This window comes from Xyrauchen texanus, chromosome 49, assembly GCF_025860055.1.
Source record: "Xyrauchen texanus isolate HMW12.3.18 chromosome 49, RBS_HiC_50CHRs, whole genome shotgun sequence".
NCBI lineage: Eukaryota > Metazoa > Chordata > Actinopteri > Cypriniformes > Catostomidae > Xyrauchen > Xyrauchen texanus.
The window spans coordinates 9287081-9309303 of record NC_068324.1 but is presented as its reverse complement, the minus strand read 5'-3'; the positions used below and the strand labels follow the sequence as shown (position 1 = coordinate 9309303).

The following is a 22223-nucleotide window of genomic DNA, read 5'->3' as shown; positions in this document are numbered from 1 at the left end:
GATTTTAGCAAACAGCCTAATGATTTTTGAAGTTTAATAAAGCCATGGCCCTATTTCAATGCTGCAGCCTTGCAGATCCCCCAAAATTGAGTGAACCAGAGAACAATAAGGCAAACAAAAGCTCATCATTAACCAAAGGGCCTTTTTGACCAGTGATGTGAGGAGGCTTTTTGTGACTTCATTGTCGGAGGAGGAAAAAATGCATTTATTTACATGCAAACATAGTTAACAAGAGCCAAGATTACTGAGCCACTTGGTCCAGACAAACACAGGGGAGTTGATGAAGGGGGCTGGGGAAGCAGCATGTTTTTTTGTTTTTTTATCTTTTGGTAAACGTCTGGTCTGTAAAAGAGCACGTCTAGCTCTGAGCAAACAACCAAAGGGTTTTCTGAGAAACTAAGAGGACTGTCTGGTGTGACTCAATTCTAGAAACAGTTATTTGGTGATGTGCTTGCCGTAAGGTACATGTGAGTGAAATGAAACAGGTTTTGTCCTGTGTATCCCTTTTGAAAGAAAGGAATAATGGGAAGGTATTTCTGCCATGGCAACATCTTTCATTTTGAGAATCTAAGTGTCTATTCATTAAATATAACATCAAATAAGCAATTTTTTAAAGCACATCTCTGTAATTAGCATTTCTTTATGAATAAATAATTCATTTAAAAAACATGTAATTAAAAAAGGTATGTTCTGGGTTCATTACAATTTCAGCTCAATCGACAACATACAAAATACACTTAGACTCATCCCACATTTATATAAAAAATAAAGAAAGAAAAAAGTAAAAAAAGTGAATAGAACCAGTCTGTAAATGCTAAAATACACAGTGTTTCATATCTATAGCCACAAGACGTAAACATTACAAGTTAACATGATTTTAGTGTGATAAAATGATATGTGTTAAGTTGCATCCAATATTACAATAGGTGTTATGATGACTTAACGCTGGTAAACCCAGAAATCTGGAAATAACATAACAGCATTTTCACACTATAATAATACGAACATGTATAATGTTTATCTTTGTAGCTATATTTTTGAAACAGTGTGTGTATTTTCATGTTTAGAAGGCGTGCCCCATTTGCTTCCATTGTAAGTGCCTTATTGTAACCTCGATTTTTACTTTTTAAAATAAACGAGGGATGAGTTGAAATTATGATTTGTGGTAAATCAACATTCTGCCATAAATGCTATTGATTGAGCTTAAGTTGTAATGAACCTGGAATATTTCTTTAAAACAATAAAGTACAAGAGGCTATGCTAAACTGTGAATATAGTCACAACTAAAAGGGCATTAGGCACGACATGCAACCCCTTCAACAATGACTATATTCAAGTGCCTAATTGCTTTTATAAACATTCCCTACATAATACATAGATTATATGGCACAAAAGTTCATAAAATAATATATATATATATACACATACTGTATTTTACAAAACAAATTAAGCAAAATCCTTCCACTAGAAGACATCTGTATAGTCCCTGACATATAGGCAGTAACAATGTGTCTTCTATAGGTTCTGTGCAGAATGTGCAATATGCATATTAGGCGATCATGTGTTTCACACCAGGGCTGTTACTATATTGTGTATAGTGTGTCTGGAATCCGTTGTTGACCAATCAGCAACCGAACTATCGAAATGTATAACATTTTTAATATTTGATGTCTCTAATTTACTGTATACTTTGAAGTTTTAATTTTTGTTATTACAAATTAGGACAATTCCATATTCCATGCAGAAATGTTTTTGAGGACAACCACTTCATTCAACATAACATCATCATTGCTCATAGATGCCAGTCTCTTATTCAGTTAAGAGTAAAAGAGAGGTAGAGGATGTTTTCTTCCTTTTAAAATCTACTATAATGTTTTGTCCATAGAAAATCTCCCATTTTAGAATATGCAAGAGTTCAATAATAGTCCAATAAGAACTTTGAAGTAATTATCCAAAAGTATTAAGTAACCTTCTGAACTTCAATGCTGAGCGAACAGGAATCGCAGCACACAACTGTCTCGGCTTCCTGCATCTCTTCCTTATCTAGGATGAATTCTCCACCACAGCGACAGCTGTATGTATAACATTCAGCATCTGAAAAAGAGAAGAGATGCCTTATATGTAGAATCCAGGGATTACGATTTACAACCAGTAAATGGAGCATTGACTAACCATTGTCCCAGTTCATGTCATTCAGTGTTATATGATCATCCACTGGCCAGCTCTGTTTCAGTTCATGTGCTGCAAAGAGACACAAATTCTGATATTAATCAAGCACAATCGAAATGGCAGTAAAGAGCTATAACATGTTTTGTTTTGGGGAGACAGATAAAGACAACATTGGCATTTTGATCATGTTGATTGGTAGAAAGCCAATGCAGAATGACAGTAAAGAGGCGCTATTAACATATACTGTATTGTTTCCAAATAATGAAAGTGAAAGGTGACGAGGCTGATATTCCTAAGGTTTGGAAAAACAAAAAGTTGAGTAAATGACAGAATTTTAATTTTTGTGTGAACTATTCCTTTAAACAAGTACTAAACAGACACCAATATGTACTGTATTAGTAAAGTTTGCCTTGTATAAACAATACATTATGAGCATGTAAACGCTTGCTTCGTCTAGCACCACTAATGTGAAGAAATATGTCAATAAAACCTAAATGTTATCTGAGAGTGCTTTATTTCTTGCAGAAATAAAGGTTTCAATTATCACTTTGAATTTCTGTCAAAAAAATAGGCCACAACCTCTGAGCTTTGGCAAGATAAAAGATATAGTGTGGTATACTCAAATCACCTCACAGTCACAGTTTCCAAAGCAATCCTAACTCATTTCAATATTTAAGCAATAATCACGAAGGAGAGGTGGGCTGCTGTTTCACTTAAAATAGATTTAAACTGTTAGAAAAAGGGAATCTGCAAAGTCTTTTGAGGTCATTCCGAGTGTCCTTACAAAGCATTAATTTCCATTCCTGCTGCTATGAATACACGGAAATGAGTAGTGTTAAACTATTCATTGAGAACTGAAGCAGGGAATACTTGGTATCTCAAAAAGGGTTTGCTTTTAAAAGCTGCTAATAAATGAATTTGAAACTAAAAACAAGCGTGAAAAAGCGCAATATGATAATTAATTGTCAAGAGGCCGAGAATGAAATTAGTTAGTCACTTCATAATGAATTCTAAATCTGAGACGTAACACTTCCACGTAAGTTTCTAGTCCCTTTCTGGCAGCCTGTCGGAGATACTGGCAATTAACAGGTTTGAGTGCCACATTTGATCAAGGTTTTCTTTAATTAGGTAGGGGAATGTCCTAAGTAGGTGCCATTCAGTTCTTGCAACTAAAAACTAAAATCATAACTCATTCAGACAGGTCAAAAAAGAAGTTGATATGACAGTACATAGAGCTTTGTCTTAGAATTTTTGGGTGAGTGAGACAATTCAAATTAGTAAATTCAATCTTAAAATAGTTCCTCTCTTTCATGGAACACACACACCAAAAAAAAATAAAAATAAATAATAAAAAAAAAAAAACACTTTTTATTATTATTATTATTATACAGCTCTGGAAAAAATTGAGACCTCTGCACAATAATATGTTTCTCTGGATTTACTATTTATAGGTATGCGTTTGAGTAAAATGAAAAAATAAATGTATTCTATAATTATTTCATACATTTCTCCCAAATAAAAATATTGCCAATTAGATCATTTATTTGCAGAAAATGACAACTGTTCAAAAGAAAAAAAAAAAACAGATGCAGTGTTTTAAGACCTTGAATAATGCAAAGAAAAGTTCATGTTCATTTTTAAACACAGTACTAACGTTTTAACTTAGGAAGAGTTCAGAAATAAATATTTGGTGGAATAACCCTGACTTTCAAAATCACAGCTTTCATGCATCTTGGCATACTGTGCACCAGTCTTTCACATTGCTGTTGGGTGACTTATGCCACACCTGGCGCAAAAATTCAAGCAGCTCGGATTAGTTTTCTTCCAGGATAACCTTGTATGTGGCTTGATTCATGTGTCCTTCACAAAGATGAAAAGATAAAAATTCCTTGATGGATTTCTGCTGAACATTAAAAAAGACTTTTTCTGCGAAAGTTTTAATGATGGAAAGCATTCCTGATTAATACTTATACATCTATTCATCAGGAATTTATTTGCATTTATATATATTTCTTAAATCTGTGAAAGATTAAATTAACCAGATGTGGCCTTAAATAGAAGTCACAGTATTTTTTACTTGTGGGGACTCTCCTGCCCTATATCCAAACTTTCTACTCTTGCCAAGATTTTAGAGTAAACTCTCAATTGAAAAAATTCTTGGCTGACAATAATATCTTAAGTGAAACACAGTCTGGTTTTAGATTAGGTCACAGTACCATATCTGCAGCTATGTTGGTAGCAAATTATATTATCAATGCCTTGGACAGAAAGCAACATTGTGCTGCCCTGTTTGTTGATCTGTCTAAGGCATTGGATTCTGTTGACCATCCACTGTTAGGCAGACTCCGTGATATTGGGTTGGGTTTCAAGGCTAAAGAGGTTCAAGAACTAGCAAGCAGATAGAACCCAGTGTGTATACAGATGGGTGTAAGTCAAGCTTTTTGGAAATCTATAAGGGAGTCCCCCAAGTTTCAATTTTAACCCCCGTCTTATTTTCTATTTTTATAAATAAAACTGGGAAGGACATGCCAACAGCTAAAGTGCATCTTTATGCAGATGATGCTATAGTCTACTCAGTTGACTCTTCTCTGAGCCAGGCAGTTGATGAGTTCCAGACCGCTTTCCAAAAGCTGCAAGTCTCATCGTATGATCTTAAGAAAGACAAATTCATGATCTTCTCCGGAGCTCACTCTCAAATATTGTTGGCATTCATACTTTAGGGAGGGGACTCAATTGAAAAAGTAAAATCCTATAAGTACTTGGGTATCCGGGTGGATGAGAGGCTCTCTTTTAGAGTGCATATTGTGCAGCTAGTGAAGAAGCTGAAGAATGGGTTGTTATAATAGGTCCTTCCTTAATTTAGGCAGTTAGGAAAATGCTTGTACAGGCTACATTCTGAAGTGCTCTAGACTATGTTGTTAGATATTATTTACATGCATGCTGCCTCCTCATACTTTGCTACCCTAGACTCTTTGTATCGTAGTTCTCTATGTTTTATAAACAATCAGCTGTCTAGCACACATCATTGTGTACTATATGATTTGGTCTCTTGGCCTTCATTAAGCTTAAGGAGACAGCAGCATTGGCATATTTTAATTTACAAAGCCATACTGTGTAAACTCCCTTTTTATCTGTGTAATCTTCTATTACTTATCAATAGCTGTTATGATTCTCGCTCCTCTAGATGGCTACTCTACAGGGTACCCAGGATTTGCTCAGAACTTGGAAGAACGGCTTTCTCTTATTTTGCACCCAGGTCATGGAATAACCTTCAGAACAATTTACAGCTTAATAAGTTTGTCTCCTTGAGAGAGTTCAAAGCTTTGATAAAAATTGTACAACTGATGAGTGCAATTGCTATTCATAAGATGGATTTTTTATTATGTATTTGTAGTCCTTTGTTTGTATTAATGCGTTTAATTTTTGTCATGTCTGTTTTTTGTTTTTTTGTTCATTTGTAATGGTGTGCTTTAATGGCCAGGACTACCTCCAAAAGGAGATTTAATCTCAAGGAATTCTATGTTAAATAAAAAAAAAAAAAAAAAGTGACATCAAACCGTGTCCAGTCAATAATGACACACATTTGTCTGTCTAGTGAATGACTGCAGGGTAGGCTAGTCAAGTTGGATGGGGATTAGTGTATCCTCCTTTGTACTGGACAGAATCAATCACAACCTTAAAGCAAACAATGTAGACTTGAGTAGAAAGCTGAGCTTATTTTTACATCTCCCATAAAACTAAAGTTTTAACCGGAAAATTGACTCAAAAGGTTTGGTCTCTTTTTTTCTTACAGTTCATAACTGTTGCAAGGGGTAGTGCACCCATTTTAACACTCAAAGAAATGTGAATTCTCAGCATTTAAAACTAGGGTTGGGAAAGAGAACCGTTTCAGAATAAGTTCCCTACCATGGTTGTCTACATGATGTTCAGGACTTTGGTTCCGTTAAGAGTTCTTGAATGACAATTTTTCCATCAATGTGGATGGAATATAAAATATGTTCATATTCATGACTTATTTTAAATTCCCCTTTTTTTTTTTCATGACGGTAGGGACACTGAAGTTACTGCTAAAACTGATCAAATACAACATTCTAAAATGTTTTATTTATTTTTAAATATTTCTATAATTACAGCAAGCCTATATATAATCGTTGCTAATAAAGTGTTCATAAAGTGCATTTGAAAAATATGACTGCTTCCAACTGAGGAGGAAAGCTCACTCACTCCACTGTATGCAGCTGAGGTCTGGCTTTTCTGTAGACGCTCTCTAAATGTCAATTCTGTTGATGTAGCCAGCGAAGTTAGCAAGTAGCTGTGCAAAGTGTTCTCTCCCAAAGGCGATGCCACAGCTCCCCTGTTAATGGTGCACAGGACCCTGGATGTACACTTATTGAAGGTCCTAATGGAGGACTAGGGGGAGCTTTTTCCTTAGGCGAGAGAGAGAATCAGACCATCACTTCATGTAAGAATTGGCCATATGTGACAGACCTGACCTACATTCGCTCTCGCACTCTCTCTTCTTTCCCTCCTCCACTGCAACTACACACAATTCTCGCTATGCTCCCCTGTAAGGAGGCATCGGTCCAGAAAACAGCACTCCTTTCTTTGATATTTAAATACTGTATTTCAGACAATTTTTATCTTGCCAAAATGATAATTACCTATCAAGTTTGTTCTCTTAATGATCTTTAATCAACACAGATTTTCTCAAGTAACTATGAGTGGTGCTTGACGGTGTAAAACTCACCACCCTGATAGTAGGGTGTTGTGGGTGATACCAAGTGCGTTGCTATGTGGTTGCTAGGGCATTCTAGGAAGTTTCTAGGGTACTGCTAGGATGTTTAAGGTGATTGCTACAATAGGTTATTGTTTACTGGTCAAACGCAAGAGAGACAACACCATGGGTTGCGCTCAGTGCTCGGAACCGTGTTCGGATTTCAAGGAGAGGGTCTCTGAATTAATGCCTGCATGCACCAATCATCACGTAAGTGAGTTACAGCATGATTAGGGTGTTCATTTATAATTAAAAAAAAGCACAAAAAGGTATAACAACAAAATTAGAGCATAAAAAAAGCACTGCATCGTTTACTTGCATTTAATCTAAGTGCAGACAATTACAGCAAAATTGTCAATTATCAGTCAGTTTTAGAGGAGTACCAGGTCAAAAAATATGGCATTTCAGCCCATCCACTATCCAGTCATATGCCATTTTAATGGATGCTATGCCCCTGAATGTTGTACTTAAAATTAAAACAAGTATGATGGAAAAAAATAGACCATAAGTGAAAGAAGTTACAACTCAGTCCGTCAAAGTGATGGATAAAGATTTTTTCAAGCACAACCTCTGACCACGCCCATGTTTCTAGGATATTCTCATCCTTGGATAAGGGTCAGATCAAACCTTCAATTTAAGTCTTTGGAATATTTTTTATCATCCGTCAGCTAAAAGCCGACAAGTCTGATAGCTCAACTGTCCTTAACGAGCCACACAATTGGCGGTACCAATAATCTCCATAGCACAATTGGTGCAGGATGGGTTAAGGTTAAATCTTACGGTTAGGCGTTTATTCAAATCCCTAACTCAAAGTATGATGTTTAGCAAAAGTGATGCAAGCACAACTATCCATCTTCAAACTAGATATAATGTGGGCCATCATGACTGTACATTACACTAAACATAATCCCCAGTACTTGTCAACATGTAGAAGGGTGATATTGTACATGCACGAAAGGAAAGGATAGGAAGGGAATGCACCCCGTAGCTGGAGGTTGTACTTATTCCTGCTCTCCTCATTACTCAAGATCTTCCAAGCTTGGTCAACATCAATGAATCTCTGCAGGTGCTGCTCTGCCTCCCTTTCTGACACACCAGGCCTCTGCTTGTCTGGATGAAACTAGCAATCAGAATGCAGAGTCAAGCAATTAACAGAAATCATAACCAATGACACTTGTGCAGCTTGATTGAGACGAAAAAATATAGTATAGAATACATAATTAAATAATTTTTCCTATCACAACTTATTATGCATAGGTTGTTTCCCCAAAGTGTAAATATTGTGGCTGTGATACTTTTAAAATATGCTCCGTTTGTTTGAGAATCCCAACTAGCCAGACAATTCAATTGCGTGAGTTTGTGTTGGGACTGTCGGTTTGTCAAACAAATGGAAGACAGGGAAGAGTTAGAAATCAGTATTTTTTGCTATTTGTTTGGTGATGAAAGTGGTGGAGAAATTCACATTTAAATTCAATTAAAAACAAACAGCAGAGATTGCCACTCAGAAATAAATATGAGATTTTAACAGACTACAAGAAGGAAAAAGAGACAATGTCTCAAGCTGTGTTTACAACAATTAATGGGCAATTTGCTGATGGACTAGCAACAAATACAGACAGTACCGTGCAAAAAATATATCAGTTAGGACAGATTTGTCTTCTCAAAGACAAAACTGGACAGGGCACACGGTTAGCAGGGCAGAGTCCATTTCCATCTTCCAGCCAAAAACACTAATGCGATCACCACTCCATGTCCTAGAATTCGACAGATCTATGATTACTGTAACATCACGGCTTTACAAAAATAAACATGGAATCAGTGTTCTTTTTTCTGTTTTACCCACTAATGTCTAATGCAATCCTCTAAAGTGAGCTTTAGGGGTTATTTTGAGACCCCCCCTCTGGCATGGATGTAGTATTACAGTTTTGAGTTTATTCTCTCCTTGAGGATATACAGAAAATGGGCTGTGGCTATCGATTAGTGGGGGTCAAGATTCAGATAAGCCGCAGGGCTCTTCATTCGCCCACTGGCAAAGAGCAAGGTTGAAAGGCGCAAACGGAAAACAACAGATCCTTTCAAGCAGGCACTCAACCCAACTCTGATTATGTTCTGGCACTGATGAGCAGAGCGTTGCGTGTGTATTTTTGTATGGTCGCTATAGCTCAGAAGCTACAGCGCCGGCACTCGGCCACAATAACAAACAGTGCAGGGCAAGCCAATTACTGTCCACAGCGATTACATTTTTAATTTTAAGTAACAGGAAGACTGAATTCAACTAATCATTTCAAGCAATTACGTTTAAAACTAATTAAAATTTAAGGGTGGCTGTTCACCCCCTCCCTTCCTCCCACCTCTCGGTTTGTGTTTTTTTCACTTTGTTAATGGACGGCAAGAATGCAATGAGAAGTGAAACAGAAAAGCAACTGTAGCAACAGGCAAAAATGTACTTCCTGATTGAGAGAATCATTAACCATTCCTTGTCATTCCAAATCGGAGGCAGCATTTTTAGAGTGGGAGAATGAGGGCAGAGCACAGCACTCAACCTCCTCGTAACCTCATCTTGAGAAAAGAAAGAGGGACCAAAGAGCCTTAACAGATAGATAGTTAAACACATTTACTTAAATGATTCATAGTGGCAATCCAAATGATGGAAGGCTTTTGGGAGTGGGTTTTATTTCAGCCCTAGATCTTTCGAACACTGGCATTACATTCAAAGTAGTACTTTGTGCATCCAGAGCAAGAAAAGCATTCTTTCTTACTCAAAATCTCTGTTTAATTAAACGTACCAGAATAAAAAAAGCATCTAGGACATTAAGATAAGGAACTGCACAGGGTACTATGAAATAGGAATAAATCGATTCATGTTTCAGTTCTTTCAGATCAGACGACTACAGGATGACAGAAGGTAAATAGCTTAAGTAAAACTTCAACCATAAGTGAAACTTGAGATCAGCAATCTTTAAAAAAAAAAAAAAAAAAAGTTATCATCTGGTTAATACAAGATACACTGCACAAGTTGCTTCTTACATTTATGTAACTACTGCAATCAATCAATCATATAAATGTAATAAATACAGTTATTATGGTCAGTATAGGAGATTGAATAGTGTGCCCCAAGTAGTTAAATCCCCAAAAGAAATTAGAAATTTCCAAGTTAAACTAATGCCGAGTTTACACTACACGATTTTAAGTCCAATTTTCGCTCGCCGACAGTTTTGTGGAGATCGCTGACAAAAGTCTGAAATCGTGGGCAAATCGGAGCTCACTCCCGTGAATGTATGAACTATCGATTGAGAGAATCGCAGACGCATCACCGATGTCAGTGAGATATCTGCAATGTTAAATATCTGGACCAGTCTGCGACTCCAAATCATGCAGTGTGAAATATGTTTTGACTGAATACAACAGCAGCGTTGACCTACAGCCAATGTGAGAGCAAGAAACGGGGTACGGGAAGTTTCAGTGGGAGGAGTCGTGATGTACCTGCAACAGAACATCAACTAGCACGGCTGCGGTATCAAGAAACTCTAATTGGACAGAAGAAATATTAGTGGAACATTGGCAGGAGCACCAGTGCCTATTTGATATTTCCTCTGAACTTTACCACAATCGGGTGGAGAGAGAGAAGAGTTGGAGCAAAATTGCCAATTCTCTTGGACAGTCAGGTAAGCAAATAGGTCGATTTTTCAGTAGGAGGTACTTTCTCATATTGTATCCAATAAAATATATGATTAAAAACATACACATCCATATTCTGAAATGCATAACATATGATCATGCATTTGTTTTCGTATCTCGTATCACTTCTCGAGTGTACTTTGTTGTGAAACGTAATTTGGAGTCCAGGCAGAGTTGTCGGGGATTCGTCAATAGTGAAATGTTTTGTAATGGGTTCACCCAGTCACGGATTTTTCGTGTAATTTGAAAACGCTACGACTTCAGTGACAAGACAGACAGTTGTGTAATATGAATTGTACCACGATCCGACGTCTTTGAAAGTTGTGTCTAGGAGCCATAAGCCTTGTGTCAATGCAAACTAAATAACATGTCACGCCATGCTCGAGAAATTTTTTAAAAAAAAACATAATGATAGCTATTTTTAAACTCCATTTGGGCATTTTCACATCAGAGGTTAATATTGAAATTAACCAATGCACATTTGTCATTTTCAAAACCGTTACATTAGGTTTTATTTTACATTTACATTTATGTATTTGGCAGACACTTTTATCCAAAGCGACATACAGTGCACATATTACAGGGACAATCCCCCCGGAGCAATCTGGAGTTAAGTGTCTTGCTCAAGGACACAATGATGGTGGCCGTGGGGATCGAACCAGCGACCTTCTGATTAACAGTTATGTGATTTAGCCCACTACGCCACAACACTCCATATATAATCTGAAAGAACCATGGAGCACCCCAATAGGAAGGGCTGTTCTATAACCATATGAAACAGTAACAAGAGCCTGTTTAAATATCTGAAATACTGTTTATATTTCAGTTGTACAGCCCAACTTTAGTAAAACCCAGTTAGCATGCAATTTGAACCTTCAACTTTCCCAAAGCAATAAGGTCAACTTTACTCTTAGCAAACTTTTTCTCTTTTGACCAAAAAATAAATAAAAAAAAATCTCAACTCAATTCTGCTGGAAAATAAGACTCTCTCCCCAGTGCTAGAAATGGGGATGTTTTGCTTCCCTTTACTCTTTGTAGGTGAGCTTGAGGAGTAAGCACCACAGGTGTGAAGTGCAGCTTAGCCCTGGCAAGCACATAGTGCTGCTCCACAAACATCTCCCTGGGTAGTCTTTTGTCAAATAGACAGTCCCTGCGAACAGTTAAAGCTCTGTCGTTACCGAACGTATGATCCGGAGTCTGATGGAAAGATGACAACACGCTGGGCAGAATGTGAACCTGTGAGACATTTTTTTTACAAATATATTTATATTTTAAATGTTCTTTTTATATTTAAGTAGATTTGTAATTTTTGTGGAAAAGATGAGAAATAAAAATAGATCCCATTTACTGTCTTAAAATAAATGTACCTGGTCTCGGAGCTTTAACACAGACAGACAAAGGTGGTTATCACACATTTCACAGTGTCACTTTACAACTTCAAGTCTGCGTAGCTCAGGTTGTAATAAATACAGAAGACAACAAGCAACTGGAGCTCCGTTAAAGCAGCCCAACCTCCTTCCCCTGTGGAGATGCTTTAATTGCGGTCTCTTTGCACGCATTGTAAAATATTCATTTACTGGGGCTAATGGAGCTTGGAGAGCAGAAACACAATATAAAAGGCTGGGCAATTTGGAGCACTCGCCAGCTCTAACAATACATCATCTCCCTTCAGAGACTGCCACATCCTCCACTGGGCTCTGCAGCAACTCTCTGAATCAAGGGAAAGGGAAATGAGAAGCATGGGGCACAAAGGCTACTACAATCACACTACTGCCACCTACTGTCAGGCTGATCACTGGGTTGAAAGAACACAGGACATTGATTTGACTGCAAAAAGAAACCCTCTGTATTACAGTATGGATTGCTTTAAGCCTGAGGTTAAAGTGGTAATGCAAATGGTAAAGCTGATTCTGTACACAGCAAACTGCCTCATGTCTAACTATCTGGCTATTACATGGAGAAATGGAGACATGCTTATAAAGCAGTATCATGAATCGGTGTATTATAAAGACACAGATTCTTTTGACTGTCATTTAGCAAAATAATTGTAATTGTTTAAAGAAATATCCAATTATGGAAACCATGATCTGAACATTATCAATTTTACTACCAATAACTCCCCACTCCCTCATTGTACTGGAGTCTTCACCCGTTCCTACAAATTACAAGGCATACATCCTGATCGATCGACTGGTGTTATGTGATTGCTGTAATTAAAATGGGTTTGGGATTAAACAAATCATCTTAAGTATAATTTAGCAGGGATAAGTCAAACCTGAATTCTGTATTAATGAGAAAAGCTTATTAATCTTGCATATACTTATTAAGCTAATGTTTAGCGACAACAATTTGTCCTCGGAGGAAATTTTGATGGGAGTCCTAAAAATCACCAAGTGGTTTCATGATCAAGATTTGCATAAATTCTATCAGTGCTGAACTGGTCTAAGCCACTCTGAAAGCAGTTACGGCTAAAGTGTGTAATTTCTGTGCCATAGAAACCTCCAAGTGTCTTCCATTGGATGTACGAACAAATAGTCCTGCTCCAAACTCACACAACGGTCGAGCCAATGTTGTAGTGTTGGGCTGGCCAGGCCACTCAAACAAACAGAGGAATGTTTTTCAAACTACAAATGACTTTCAGTTGACTATACATATTGCACGGGTATACAGGAAATACATTTTACGTTGAAAGATATATAATGATGTTCACTGAAAGAAACATTCCCGGTTCAATAGAAGTTAAGGTCAATCAACAGCATTTGTGGGCATGTTGATTTCACAACAAATATTTTCTACCGGTCCCTCCTTTTCTTGAAAAAAAAAAAAAAAAAAGAAGAAGCAAAACAACCGAGGTTACAGTGAGGCAATTACAATGGGATCAATTTTTGGAAGGTTTAAAGTCAGAAATGTGAAGCTTATAATTTTAAAATAGCACTTGCATTCATTCTTCTGTTAAAACTTGTGTTATTTGAGCTGTAAATTAGTTGGGCTCATAATTTTTACATAACGCTTTAGAGTTTGCTGACATTACATCTTCATGGCAATGAAGTTGTAAAATTGGCTTAAGCTTTACAGAGAAAAGGTTAGCAAATGATTGTATATCACACATACTGTTTATGTCTGGTGGCTATAATTTTGAAACAGGAAGTACTAAAACGTTTATGGATTGGCCCCATTCACTTCCATTGTAAATCTCTCACTGTAACCAGATTTTTATTATTATTTTAGAGGTGGTACAAGTCGAAATAGAGATTGCTAATGTGACGTCATCGTGACGTATTACCAGTGGTGATGGTGAACGCAAAGCATTTTGGGAATCCACGGCACAAACAAAAGGCGCCAGACTTGATTGCATGGAGGGAAGAACGCAGTGTTCAAGCTGCCGTCTACCTGCTGTGTTATAAACTGCAATAGTCGTTCTCACGATAGAAGTGGCATAAAGCTTAAGAACGGAAAATCCTTTTATTGTTTTCCAGCGTGGAAAAATAATAGTACAAGCCATGTTTCAGAGGTGACAGAAAGTGCGACGAATGGCATGGATAGCAGCAGTAAGGAGGCCCAAGATTACTACCTTCGATAACACTCCACCACACATGATGGTGTGTTCAAAGCATTTTCACAAAGTTAAATTACAGAGAGTAATTGTAAATGTTATGTTGTGGGCAAATAACCAGCGTGTTTTGTTTGATTTAACCAGACCATTAGATTTGACGTTAGGCCAATGTTAACCGTTAACTAGCATGAAATGGCTAGAAACTGAGCTTAAGTTACAATGTACTAAAGCGTAACGTTAATCAGTTTTAAATGTTGTACATCTAGGCTACATAGCTATTTATTTGGTGACTGTGTTTGCAGGCAAACCTGCCTATGAAATGTTGGAGTGTGATCCTGACTGGGCCTGGGATATGTGGTGCCTTGTGAGGGGGAGGATAAGACTTTGCTGGATAAAATTGTGATTGTGTGCTGTGACCAATATGTGTCCAAGTATTGTTGTGAAGCCGTCGTGTTAGAATTATACACCATGCTCACATATGTTTTTTTTTTTTCAAAAGATTTTGTAATGTCACTTCTCACATGTAATGATTTTTAGCCATCTCTGTAAATAAAATACACAAAGACTTAATGAAATTCTGCCTCCTTTATCTGTATTAAGGAAGAATTGTGCAAAATCAGTTTGGATTGCAATACACAATTACATAACTTAAAATGGTAGTAACAACCAACTTAATTTCAGTTTCTTTACATATTTAACATGTAAATACATTTAGATGAAGACATTTATAAAGAGTCCATAGAAAAGATAACTGGAAATGTATGAGGTAGGTTGTGGGTGATAAGTCACAGACATACAAGCATCGCATTGCCATAACTCTTCTCTGGCTGGTGCGCTGCTGAATCCCACGCAACCTAAATGGAACCACTGTATAGGACAGTTCTGATTATCGCAAGCAACCATGTCTGCAAACATTCAGGCTGTCTGCAAAAGCACCACAACACAGCCTTTTCAGGTTGACCTCCCCTGACCAGTCACTATGCTCGTAAGAATCCAGTCCTTTGATTCCCTTTATTTTCTCGTCATATCTCGTCTTTGCATTAGGATGTAGTTTTAGGCGGTATGGTCCGACAATGTTTTCTTTAGCCCGCTGCATTTTGTAGGATTATATTCTGTTTTTCACGCTAATTTTTTATTATTTTCATGCCACTAGCCTGCTATGCGATGCCAGCCTATGTAAACGGACCAAACATACCCATAATTCTTTGCGTTCTGATGACGTTGCCGCCCAGTTGGTCACATGTCTTAGCAATCTCTATACATTTTTGTGGTAATCAATATTGTCAAAAAATGCTGTTGATTAATCTGAACTTGTATTGAACCCAGAGTATTCCTTGAATATGTTGCATAACTGTACGGGCTTTATTTTCTAGCATGTTTGGGGAACAATTGCTCGAAACATACCGTGAGGATCAGTTTCTGATACTTCTGTTTCATCTCCTGTATGTCATCGGTTGGACTGGCACCTAATATTGAGTACCAGTCTTTCTGTGGACTGTTGGTGTTTGCCATTTTCCTGCAAAACCCAAACGGAGGTTCACGTTAAAGCATTAAATCTTTAATTATCTGCGCAAAACATAATCTTTATAACAATGACAAGAAATAAAGTGAAACACATTTCGTTAGATTTCTCATAACATACTCATATTTACCATCATTATTCTTTAGTAAACAGTTAAAAGTTTATCAGTTTAAAACATTTAAAACAACATTTAACAAGAGTTAAGGGGCAGTTCATTAGCAGCCATGCAGTATGTCACATATTACTACTGAAACAGCATGCTCAGCGATAGAACATATATTGTAAATACATATTTTAACTGCAAACACTGTAAATGAGAACTGTCGTGTTGCCAAACCTTACATGAAGATGTTTTTCTCTGTTTCTATGCAGCTGTTATGAGCGTTAGCTCCTCCGGTCCATGCTGCTTCCCTCCCGTGTGAGTGTTCGTCTCGCTCTTTTACGCTCGGACAGAAACAAGTGTGATTTAACGCGTTGAACTGTTATATGTTTTACTTTATAAATTATTCAAATGACAAAATTACTTTATTATTTTTTTATTAATTTTTTTTGTAACTTTAGCCATTTAATTTCTATTTTTGGACATTTCACTGCTCTCGAAACGGAAACTCATCGAGCTAAATATTTCTTCCCGGTCCTTTTAGGGTGTAACACCTCAAAGGAAAGCTGCATGCCGTTTCTATGGAAATGGTGCGTATTCGACAGAAGGCAAAGCAGCATTTTGGGACAACAGTTCATTTGTGAATGCATTTTGAAGCAAATATTGTTTTTTCTTTTCACCCACAATTAATAGGCACACAAAGGCACACATTAAGGAAAATTCACTTATTTTTCTGGTCACAAAGTGTATCAAGATTCAAGAAATGCATTTATTTTTATTAATACTGAAAGAGCAACATCATTTTTGTGAAAAGAAATAACAACAGATGGTTGTTTTAGAGCACAAATTGTTAACTTATGTGCAAATAATTTTTAAACAGTAAGATTTTTTTTTTTTTTTTTTTTTTTTTTGGACTAACAAATTAATTTAATGCTTATTCAAAATAACAAATTCAGAAAAAGGTGCATAATGCCTTGTTTATTTCACATTTGACATTTCATTACATATCAAGTATTCTATAAACAAATGCAATTTTTCAATTTCAGTTTAAAAGTACTTTATTGGCATGATTGTGTTTACATACAAATTTGCCAAAGCATTAATACACAAAACAGATAATGACAAGACAAATAAAAATAATAAAATAGTAACAAATAACAATAAAGATAGAATTATAATAAGGTGCCAGGTAATTAATAAATTACAATAAAACTATAATAACAATATATACTATACGATATAAAATAAAACAAACATTTAACAAGACATTATGAACATAAGAAAATAAAAGTACTGTGACTGAAGTACATTAAGGCAGTGATTGGTTTCTGAGGGTGTGCATCTCAAAAATGATTTTTGCTGCAACTGATGCATGATGGTCCTCCCCCAGTAACACCAGCATCTGATCTGTTTCTGCCAAACTGGAAAACTGTGGCATGAGGTTTGAGAGTTTGTGGAGGTATCTCTCTCTCACCTCTGTCAATTTTTCACAGTGAAGGAGAAAGCGTGTCTCGACCTCACCCATGTCACAGTGAGCACAGACTCGTTCTTCCTTTGGAAGCCATGTTTGTCTGTGTCAGCCTTTTTCTATGGCCAGACTGTGATCACTGAGTCTGTATTTGGTGAGGATCTGTCTCTGTTTTAGAATCTTACAGTGTGGAGATATTCTGCCAGATTATATTTTCTGTTTTCCCAATGGTCCAAATATGAATTTTTGCTTTCTTTTATGATTTGGTTTAGTTCAGCAGTGCTTGTCTGAAACTGGTGTTTGTTAGTTGTTAGTGGGATTGTGAGTTTCAGAGCCAGATGACAAAGGGGACTGGTTTTAGGCTTCAGATCTTGGGTTTTAAGGGCTTCATATTGTAGTAGGGGAACTTGAATTTAGGTGTGTCCAAAATTTGATAATAGATCTTTCAAAACAGATTGTTTTTAAATATAAAACTGCACTTAAGAGGAAAGTGGTTATTTATGTTTAGGGAAAGTTAAATTACTATGAAATATATAAAATATATATATTAGTTTGGCAAAATTAAGCCAAACGCTTCCGTCTGGGAATTATGAGAATAACCTTGTATGACTTTGACAAGGGTTGCAAAAAAAGTTGGTGGTGTTTGTTAATTGTGCTGGGAATTATCTAAAATATCCTGAGTGTCACAATCTACAGAGGGCAAAAAGAAAAAGAAAAAATCCCACCAAGCACATCTCAGCCACTGTCACCTGCTGCTAATTAACAAAGTCTTTAATGAGCACTTTGATAGATGCCACATGCAACAGAGGTGAAACAGACTGTTTGCCAATGCATGTTTACACAATTGAGGTTTATTATTAAGCAATTAATTCCTTGATGAAATGTACAGATTTCTTTGTTTGACATTTCACATGTATAAAAGACAATAACAGCTGTTTGTTTTCTTTTTAACTGAGAATTCATGTTCAGTTTGTCTTAAGGTAATCAAACCCAAAATAGCATGAAAAATTTGTGCACTAATTCTGTTATTATTTACTCACCCTTACATTGTTCAAATCCTCTATGAATTCTTTACTTTTGTGTAACAAAAGGAGATATTAGGCAGAGTAACAGCCTCAGTCACTATTTACTTTCATTGCACAGCAACAAGATGAAATGAAAGTGAATGGTGACTGAGGCTGTCAGGTCCCTAACATTATAGTCATAGGGGTTTCGAACAACATCAAGCTGAGTAAATAATAGAATATTCATTTTTGAAAAAACTATCCCTTTAAGAATATAAAGGTAGTTTTATGCATTCAACATTTGCAGAAGGTCACACAGCAATTGAAAATGTTGTTTAATGTCAAACACTGACTGATGTCTTTAATACTTTTTGATGCAGTTGTTATTTACAGAGAATCTGAAGGTGTTAATAAGAAACACTTTCAATTGGTGCACCTTCTAACAACACTCACATTTTAATTGCTGCAAGAGAAAAGTGAACATAAAACAGACAGAACAAACTTTACCATGACTTTGTGCAACAGTGCTGACATACAATTATTTATGCTAATTACCAATTTAGAAGTTGGTTGAAATTAAGTAAAGTAATTAGCAAATGGCATTCTGATTATTTCAAGCTGTCAGTTGTTCTGCTATTGTTGTGTGAATGAAGCATACTGCATCCTTAAAGGACTCAAAGATCAAACGAGTATGGATGCATCCCTTTGAATTGTTAAGGTCATTCATAAATTAAGCCTGATTCGTGTTTTTGTTTACTATGGGGATAATCTCGTATTAAACAAAGTAGGTCTACATCTGAAACAATCTTATCAGTGATGTAAATTTCATCAAATAATATACACTGTTTGTGAACACGGCAGAAAAAAACTTGTCGACCTCTTGTAGGTTGCCTGTTACACTCAAAGACATGGCTGAAGCTGTACACACAACAGTTTTTTTTTTTTCACTTGAAAACTCCAAAACAAAACAAAAAACAACAACAAAAATATGTGGTGTGATGACCTTGTATTTTGTAAAATTGTGTCAAGCTCCATGACAAAAGCAGAACAATTGTAAATGTTTTGTTTTTTTAATGCTGACTGAGAAATAAATTGATACAATATAATAGATGTTTGAGCCTGAGATAATGAGTGATCAGAGTGTTCACTGACCCACAGCTAAATTTCACCCTGAAATTTGGCTCAAGTAAACTGGCAGTGCCCATGACTCCAGAGATTAATTTGTTAAAGATGGGGGCCAAAGACGACATACGTAATCTACTGAACTTTAATCCTTGCAGTTGTGTCATCTAAAACCCAATGATCAAAACCCAGCATCCTGGCATGCATGGGTAAATCTCAGTTGGCAAAAATAAAATCAAGCTTTTCTGCAAATATGAACAAAAAGACTAAGGTCAGGTGTTGTCAGCTCACCAGTTGTGTCAAGGTGTGCGATAGGGAAATATTCATCATTGTCAGAGAGTGCGTGGGTAGCTGGAGTCTTGTGATGCCAAGACACTAAATAAATAAGATGAGAAGCTATTTAAAAAATAAATAATTGTAATAGCAGGTTAAAAGTAGAGCTCACTCAAATTCTAAAACTATTACTATTGATCCTTGTGTTGAGATCATGCCATTACAGATGTGTATGACTTTCTTTCTTCTGCAGAAAACAAATTAAGAGTTTTAGAAAAATATCTCAGCCTGTCCATACAATGCAAGTGAATGGTGGCCAGAAATCTGAAGCTCATAAAATCACAGTCACAAAAAAGTTATAAATATGACTCCAGTGGTTAAATCCTTCAGAAGTTATATGATAGGTGTGGGTGACAAATGGAACAATATTTAAGTAATTTTTTTTACTATAAATCTTCACGTTCACTTTCACTTCCACATTCTACTTCTTTTGTTTTATAGTGATTGGCATTATATCACCACCTGCTGGTCAAAGATGGATATTTATAATAAAAAAAAAAAAATTATTTACTTCTCACCCACAGCTATCATATAACTTCAGTCTTGTGGATTATTTTTATGCTACCTTTATGTGCTTTTTGGAGCTTCAACGTTCTGGTCACCATTCACTTGCATTGTATGGACCTAAAGAGCTGATTTATTCTTCTAAAAATCTTAATATGTGTTTTTCAGAAGAAAGAAAGTCATGCATATCTGGTATGGCATGAGGGTGAGTAAATGATGAGAGATTTTTGGTGAACTATTCCATTAATTAAAGATAATGATGCAATGCAATGTACTGAAACTACTATTATTCCTATAGTATCGTCATTACTGTGAACAAAACTTGTTTATTTGATATAAGTGCTTGGCTTTGAAGCAGATTTTATCAATGCTGGTGTAAAATAGCACTGTTAATTTATTATTATAATGCATTTTTACATAGAGCATCTATATTGCTAAAAAAAATTAAGTATATGCATACAATATTGAATTAAATGAATAGTCATAGACAGATGTATGAGCTAGTTAACTAATTATTATTTTGATATTATTGGTATTGGCTGATAACCTACTTGGCCAATTATCTGATTTTTTTCAAAACTTTCAGACAGCTTTATCAATAAATAATAAAAATGTATTGTTTTTTGTGATTTGTGGGTAAATATTGCGTAAAATGTGTTAATCTTATTTAATGAATTTATTTGCAACTCATTAGCCATTCATTCGTCATTATTTCGACCACTGGCATCCCTGCTCTTACATATTGGCAAGTGTATGTGGCGTCAGAAAACCCAGACGGATCTTACAGTATAATCAGAAACAGTAGGTGGAATTTTCTTTACTTAAAATCGGTCTGTGCTCACAGTAATTTGAAACACTACCCCCAGTGGCCAAAGCGATAAATGGTGTTGTGCATATAAGCACATGTGAGCTCCATTTTCCTGGTGAAATGTCCACAGAGGGGCACCAAAAGCAAGTTGCAAAGTGAGTTGTTTTTCACTGTAAAGGAAATAATACAGTGAAGAAGAATGCATGTTTTTTTTAAACTGAACCCCCTAACTCAACCCCCAAACCTAAACCTAATGATCATTGGAGTAAAAAAGTACTCTCAGAAGGAATAATGAAACCCACGAACCCAGGACCTCTAAAACTCTTATTTACTTCTACTGTGCTATTAATAAGTCAAATAAAATCAACAGTGCTGGACTGAGGTTCAATCATTATAAAAATTGCCCTTGTGTTTGTTTGCAAAGCACTTGGTGGTAATCTGGGAAGTACTGAAGTTTCTTGTGTATGTGTGTGTGCTTGTGTTCATCATTTCCATAGGTGAGGGTCTACAATGCCCCCTGAAGGGTGCATTGAAACACGCTTTCTTCTCCATGAGTACCAACCACTTGTAATTCAAGTACAGCGGGCAGCTTTGTCCCCTGGTTCACCAATTGTTCCTAGTCGACATGGATGCCCCCTAAATCAGTCTGAAGGGAGCCCCCCCACCAAACACATGGGCAGTGACATGAGAAAAGAAAGCAAAGCCAGAAAGGATGTAAGGAAATAGAAGATCCAGGAGAAGAAAACAGAATTCAGTCTCTATGTCTTGGCCATAACATCCTGGTAGGAGAGAGGAATTTGAGCCCTTGAATGGATGCCAAGCTGAAGGGATGCTGTCTCCATCTACATGGGGGGCACTTTGGTTCATCCTGGCTGTTAAATCAAACACAGTTTATTTTCAGTGAGAGAAGTGGTCTCGGATAATTAATGTTGTCGTGGATGCGTGTCGCACCTGAGATGACACGAGATACCGCGGTGGAACGCGGTGCTGAAAGGGGTTCAAGTGAATGAAGACGGATTAAAGAGTTATATCTCAGCACGACATGCACTGTACTCACAAGGCCTCACCGGTTAATGCAAATGTACCACAATGGCTTCCCCCAGCAAAGAGGCTAGGAGCAGGCTTTGACCGACAGCAGTTTGGCAGGGAGCCACAAGCAAGGCAGCACCCCTGCCAACCATCATTATC

General features: G+C 36.6%; 1 protein-coding gene across 2 annotated transcripts in view; it reads right to left on the bottom strand.

Moving 5' to 3' along the window:
* Positions 1-16110, bottom strand: part of LOC127640421 (dnaJ homolog subfamily C member 24-like) — a 36966-nt gene extending 20856 nt beyond the window's left edge. Inside the window, exons 1-5 of one of the 2 annotated variants that reach the window (XM_052122988.1) lie at positions 16034-16110; positions 15579-15690; positions 7925-8063; positions 2173-2241; positions 1970-2094 (exon numbers count right to left, since the gene is read on the bottom strand). In XM_052122988.1, the coding sequence (XP_051978948.1) occupies positions 1970-2094; positions 2173-2241; positions 7925-8063; positions 15579-15686 (441 nt within the window). In that variant the 5' untranslated portion in view covers positions 15687-15690; positions 16034-16110. The remainder of the gene's footprint in view (positions 1-1969; positions 2095-2172; positions 2242-7924; positions 8064-15578; positions 15691-16033) is intronic. The other variant, XM_052122987.1, reaches the window with a different exon arrangement.
* Positions 16111-22223: the final 6113 nt, after the last annotated feature.